The sequence below is a fragment of the Beta vulgaris genome, chromosome 1 (genome assembly GCF_026745355.1).
Source record: "Beta vulgaris subsp. vulgaris cultivar EL10 chromosome 1, EL10.2, whole genome shotgun sequence".
Classification (NCBI taxonomy): Eukaryota; Viridiplantae; Streptophyta; class Magnoliopsida; order Caryophyllales; family Amaranthaceae; genus Beta; species Beta vulgaris.
The window spans coordinates 39,014,299-39,021,190 of NC_079202.1; the positions used below are offsets into that span (position 1 = coordinate 39,014,299).

Below are 6,892 nucleotides of genomic sequence, written 5' to 3' on the forward strand. Positions count from 1 at the left end.
TCTTATCAACAAAACATTTAAAACCCTAATTCATACTTTCACCTTAACCCTAGATATGAAATTACTCACTGATTATGGATTCTAAGCAACTAAATATAAAATCTATGACTAATCTAAGGCTAAACATGATTAAGAGATAATTAAACTAATAGAAATCACAATTACGAGACTATGATAATGAAGATCTAAGAATAACTAAGAACAAGAACAAACACGAAAAGAATGAAATAAAAATAAACTGAAACTTCAAATTAAATTAAATGAAAGGTACCTTGAATGTTATCGGAATCACAAACTATGATTAATAATCTCAAATCTCAATAAAACTCAAGTGTATATCTCTCTAGTATGAACCCTAATAATACTCTCTAAAAACTCCTAGAAAAAATAGCATAAGTTCAAACTAAAAACAAAACTATCATTTCTAATGAAGGCTCGATTTTTTTCTTTATGGAAACGAAGGGTGTGGGCACACCAAAAATAGGTGCGGGCGCACCAAAATCAGGTGCGGTCCCACCTCACCCTTCTGCCTCAAACTTGGACAGTTCAACGTAAAACGAGCATAACTTCTTCGTTTTATATCCAAATCAAGCTTATGACCAGTTGTTGGAAAGATATCGAAACAAGATTTCACCTCCAACTTGAATTACCTTCATCCAATTTGTGGTTTGAAAGTTATGTCTATTTGAAGTTCTCTGTTCAAGATTCTATTGTGCAATGTGCTCCTTTGTGCGAGCGAACATGGGGAATGGTGCAAGCGCACCATTTCTCAATGTGTGCTTTGTTTTCATTGCTACCTTTTCCAACTTTACAAATCGTAGCCATCTTAGTAGTTTCACCTATATCAAGAACATGGCAAAACAAGGTGAAAGCAAATGTACTAGAAATTCGGTCAAAAATGACTAAAAATCTAGCAAAATGTCACTATGATCAAGTGAATGAAATAGAAGGGGAAACGGAGAAGAAAGAAGGAAGAAAGGGGAGAAAGAGGATCAAAATAAATGAGCTAAAAGGAGTCCATAAAGTACGTTTGAAATACACTTATCAGTCCCAAGAAAAGCCATGGGCAACCACCATGTATGTCAACTCATACTTGTCCAACACTTAAAACGTGCAAAAGTTTAAAGTTATTGATATTCATGTTTCACTTTACATGATTAATAGTTTATTCACTTGTTCAGACTCACAAGTAGCACAAACATATAATCATCAAACATTCATACACTTCCATTTTTATCTTAGGATTAGATAAGGTGATCAACAACAACTTAACAATCCAAGATTAATTCCAACTTTAATTCATAACCTTCCTTTATTTGTTGAACCTAGTCAACAATTAACCCATCTTTATTGGTGTAATAATCAACTTATCAAATAAGGCCATTGCTCCTCATAAAGTAATTAAATAATCAAAAGGGAACAACATGATTCAATCATAATCCAAACCAACATATATATTAATCCCTTATATGAAGTAAGATAAAGTTCTCAAATCTCATATGCTTGCATGAATCTTCCATACAAACATAATATAAATATCATAAACCAACATGTTTCACATAACAACATAAAACATGCAAATCCAACTTAATAGAAATCACATATGAGCTAGCAATAGTTCCCTATATATACACGATACTACATAATTCTCATCCAATCATGATACTTATCCAATCAACACATAGGTATGTACGTACCTTATGTAGACAAATCGAGATGCCACTTTCACAACCTTAAAAGTCGCCTAAAAAAACCAATAATAAATCCACAATCAATCCCTTATAAAATTACAGCAATAATAAAATACTTTAAACCCCTCTTAAAAGTGTTTAAAACTTTTCCCATCATTAAACTTTGATTTTTAAAACCTCGTAGCATAGTACTACTACACTAGTTGTTAAAAACTCTCAAAACTCATGTTTTAAATGCATAAAACTCCATCATCAATACCCTCTTTAAATTTTCAACAACATATTATATCTTAAAACTCCTTTTAAGCATATTTAAAATCATAAGAATAATCAATTTCATAAACTCTAACATACTACTATATATGATTTTCCAATCTTTAAAACCCTAAACATTCATGTTTTGATAATTAAAAATCCAATTCAAACATAATAAGTAAATCTGAGTTTTTGTTTCTTCAATAATAAATTATATAAACTTAGATTCACAATTAAATCATCAAACTGTAACTTTTAAACATAATCTTATTGAAACAAATCTTAAAAATATAAACTTTGTATTAAAATAAAACTTGAGGAGGAAGAAATTAACCAAAGCAAGAAGAGGAGGGAAGAAGGACCGGCAGCAGCACATCGACGGTCGGCGAGTCGGCCGGATGGTCGGTCGGTGTGGAAGAGAGTGAAGGCCGAAGGAAGAGGAAGCTAGAAAGAAAAGAAAAGAAAGAGAGAGAAGAGGTGGCCGAAATTCTTGGGGAAAAGGAGGAGGGAGAAAATAAAGTTGTCTAGAAAAAATTGAGGTTTATGGGGGGTTTTTATAGTCACTACTACAAAAAAGGCCAAAGAGACTACCCATAAGAGACTGGTTGAGATTACTAACCCATTTCTTAGATATAGAAAATCGTTGATTATCCAAAACCGGTCTCTTAAGTTGAACTATTTCACTTAATAAAAAAAGTTATCGTGAAATAAGAGACTACTTCTATGTAAAACCGGTTTCCTTGAAATATTTTTAATTTTTAATTCAATTTTTTTTCAATATAATCTTATAATGTACGTATATATTCTTGTTGTGAGATAGGAGACTATTTCTAAGTAAAACTGATTTTCTTGAAATATTTTAATTTTTAAATTTAATATCTTTTTAAATTAGTGGCTGATTTACCTACTAACACGCTCAAGCAATAAAAAAAATAAAAAATTTCAAACAGTTGATGCACGATTTTTTTTCAGTTTTCACTCTCAACTTTCTTTTCTCTCAGCTCACCACCTCGCAAACCTTCTCCCTTTCTCTCTCATAAAATCTCAGACCTTCACTTCTCCCTCCAGTCATACGGCCTCACTAGCGGCGGCTTTGTGGACTCGGACTCTCGGAACTCCTGCTGTTGCCTGGTGGTTCGTGCCTTCATATCGCATAATTGCCACTGGATGTTGACGTGTCGTGCCTCCCAGACTCGCTGTCGCCGACCTGCAGCTGCAGAAGTGGTCGGAATTGGTGCCTTGGTGGACGACGGTGGACGGAAAAGTTTCAAGAGTCGTGACTCATGACTAGGTACATCGTAATCTACTTAATTTGCTTGATTTCTTGTTTTACTTAATAGATTAGGGTTTATCAATTTCATGAGGATTGGAAAATAAATTGCAATTTCAGTTGTTATGGGTGTTTATATATCAGATTATATGATTTAGAATTGTTATAAATGTTGATTTCCTTGTTGTTGTTGCTCTAGGAATATAATAATTGATTATATATGTTGTTTCGAAATTTCAGCAATCTTTTCAACTCCTTTATTTGATACAAGCAAGGCAGCTTTGAAGGTAAATAACTCTTTAGTTTGGATCGAAATTCTGTTTGTATATGCATAAAGTTACAAAATTTTATATACTTTGATGATGATCATGAAGGGTTATAACTATATTATACTATTCTGATATGAACAAATTGATGTAATTGCAGAATTTGTTGCCTTCAATCAGTTTCTTTTAAAGGTTAATATTTTCTAATATGATGATACATTAGTCATGTAATGAAGAATGAGAGCAACATAGACTTGTAGTGATCCCTTGCTTGACTTGGCCTCGATATATATTTTTGCTGGATTTAGGGAAAAAAAAAAACATTTTTAAGGGTGTGCTTCTTTTATGGCTAAAAGAGTGGTTGCAAGCTCATTGACTTATGTTTGCTGTTGTTTCTGAATTCTGACATATGAGAAGCATATTGACTTGGGCATTTGTACTCTGAGATTGCTTGTTACCTCCTTTTTCATGAAGTTGCATGATGATCCAGACTTCTCTCAACTGCTTTTTTTGTATAGCATCACTTTTGAATTCTTTGAAGTTTGATTGTTTCTTGTTAAGTGTTAGAATAGATTTAGGAGTATTTACTAAATCTATCTATCAAGAAGTGTTTATCTAGACATATCTAAAAGTGTTTATCGAGAGATAATATTTTTTAGTATTATATTTGGTTTAGGATATGTTTTCCTAGTTGGATATGTTTTCCTAGTTCTACTTAAGTTAGATTTTATATGATGTACTATAAATACCCTTTTGGGTTAATAATAATGCCAACCTTTTCCTTCAATCCATTTTGTCATTAAGCTAGCCTCTTGTGCTTGTTCATAATCAGTATTTTTCTTCTTTATCAGCAGGCTAAGTACAGACTGGTCCAAGATTGAATATGAGTCTCGCTTGTCTTGTGCGCCATGGCGTAGAAATTCCATCACATTCATTCAGAAGTTACTCCGTCTCTAGCTCAGACAATGATGGGCGATGTTCAGCTATGGCTAACTGTTTGATCGGGAAGCTTTTTGTTCCTCCTCCTTGGGGAAACTCAGTCATGTCATCATCTAAAATGACTCTGCAGCCGAATTTATCAAACTGTGTTGATATTTCAGGCACTCCACGACTAATTAGGAGCCGTGTTGTTAGAAGGGACCAAGTCAGAGACTGGAACTTCGAGGTGATTGAGCTAGAGCAGTAGTTTAGCTAATATGACCAAGAGAATAAGCTGCTTCTCTGGAGTTGTGTTTATATATAGTTAGACTCCCCCTTCTCTGCCCTCCCTTTTTGTTTCTTTACTCCCTAGTTATTCTCCTATTGTCTACATTTTTTCCCACTAGCTTCTAAATGAATCTGGTTAGAGTAATGTTCGTCTTTTTATATATAGTCTATGTGATGCATATCTTCTTTGTTTGACCTGATTGACTTTCCTTCTTATGTGTCTTTACTTGTTTCACTTTCCTTTTGCTGGCAGGCAACTTCGGAGAAGTAGTAAATGTTGAGCTTGCTATGGATCGCATTGTAAGTTTTATTAATGCCTGTTGTCAACTTATGCACTCGTGCCTTCAGTAGCTAACTTTGACATGATGGTATACAAAGGTCAATCTTCCCAAAGAATATGCATATGTCGAATTCAAGACAAGAGCTGATGCTGAAAACGCATAAGTGTACATGGGTGGAGTATGTTTATAGCATACTTGAATGATATTTTGTATCAAATATTTGAACATGGCCAGTTAATATACTTGAATGATAGAAATCAACTTTTGTCAATTTTTGCTCTTATTTTCTACATTCATTTGGACTTCTTGGTGTTCATACACTTGGAAAAAAATGTGTTATTTAAGCACCATTTGTTACATCTTTGGCTATGTTAATAAAACATACTTGCTTGTTATTGAAATGAAAGCAATTTTAGGTTGGTTGCAATTGGATTTCACAATGCCTAGTTTTAATCGATTTGTTTTTTATGAGTTTTTGTAGAGAAATCTTATATAATATATATATCCTAGTTCTAATTATAATTATCTGAATTTTTTTGTAGTACTTTCTTGGGATTCTGAGCATTTATTCACAAGAGATGATTGACGAGCTAAGAGATATGTGGGTGAAATATTGAAACAGCAAAACACAAGACGATGGAGATTGAAGACGACTATCAAGTTTGAATTGTACATATTATTATATTATTATAGAATTTTAGTTTTAGTAGATAGCATTAGATCATAGAAAATTTGTTTTAAAAACATTATTGGAAGAAATAGATGCTGTGAGAGATTGTTTTTGGATATAAATTTAAATGTAGTAATTTTATTTACAAGATGAATAAAGCAAGTAGAAATTTTGTTTATAATATTGTTGTAGCTATTTTAATATATTTATTATTAAAAAAGAACGTATAAAAAGGAGCCACAAATACAGGAGTAGTTACAAGATAATTATGTATGTATACTGTAACATTCTAATTTCTAAAAAAAATATGTATCAAAACCTAAGAAACCGGTTATGCTCAATAACTGGTTTTAAAGGTAAGATAAAGAGACTGGTTTTGAATGTTAAATGGTCTCTTAACCTCTTTATGTATTATATATAGGCTTACCTAAGAAATCGGTTTTACTTGTCAACTGGTCTTCCAAATAAACAAAGAAACCAGGCATTATAACCGGTCTCTTAACCTAGGACACATGTGAGATGGAGATTTGTTATAGTCCGGTTTCCTAGGCCATTTTCAACCGGTCTCCTAGGCCTTTTTTGTAGTAGTGAGTTTCCCCTATGGGCTCAGGAAAAGGTGATTGAGCTCAAACTAGAGTTTAATAATAAATGAAATTAGTGTTTGTGTTCCTCATACCCGATTAGGAATCATTTTCCAAATCCAAAAAGTGTTTTAAGCTTTTCAAATATTTCTCACAGCATGTCTAGACAAAATGTTTAACTTCTTTAAATCATTAAAATAATTCCTTTGACTTTCAAATAGTCAACCTTTGAAGAAATATATCATTTAAATACTACAATATATTTAAATATAAATAACTATACTTTAAAATATACTTATAAAATTCATAAATTTATACATTGTTTGATTTGTCTCAATGTATATGTTGGAGTTCAAGGTGACACTCAAGAAGGGGGGGAAGCTGAATTGAGTGACAAAAACTAATCGTTTTTCGCAAAAATACTCCTATGGCACAGTGCCTTACACTGTGATGTTCACTCGTAAACTCTCCGATTTATGTTTTTGCGAAACTAACTTGTATCAAAACACGAAAACAATGAATTCAAATAATAGACACATGAAATACTATGGTTCAATCTCACCTCTGAGATCTACGTTTGCACAAACAACTTCGTTTATTATTTGAATACTAAAATATCAAACTCTTAATACAATACGATTTCCCCACTACTAACTCTAGTAGCGCTCCCCA

At 32.6% G+C, this 6,892-nt stretch overlaps 1 protein-coding gene across 1 annotated transcript; it reads left to right on the forward strand.

Annotated features, from left to right (window-relative positions):
* Window positions 1-4,365: 4,365 nt before the first annotated feature.
* LOC104903448 (hypothetical protein) lies at window positions 4,366-4,668 on the forward strand. Its single transcript, XM_048633695.2, has one exon. The coding sequence runs from the start codon at window positions 4,366-4,368 to the stop codon at window positions 4,666-4,668; it is 303 nt and encodes a 100-aa protein (XP_048489652.1).
* The last annotated feature ends 2,224 nt before the right edge of the window (window positions 4,669-6,892 follow it).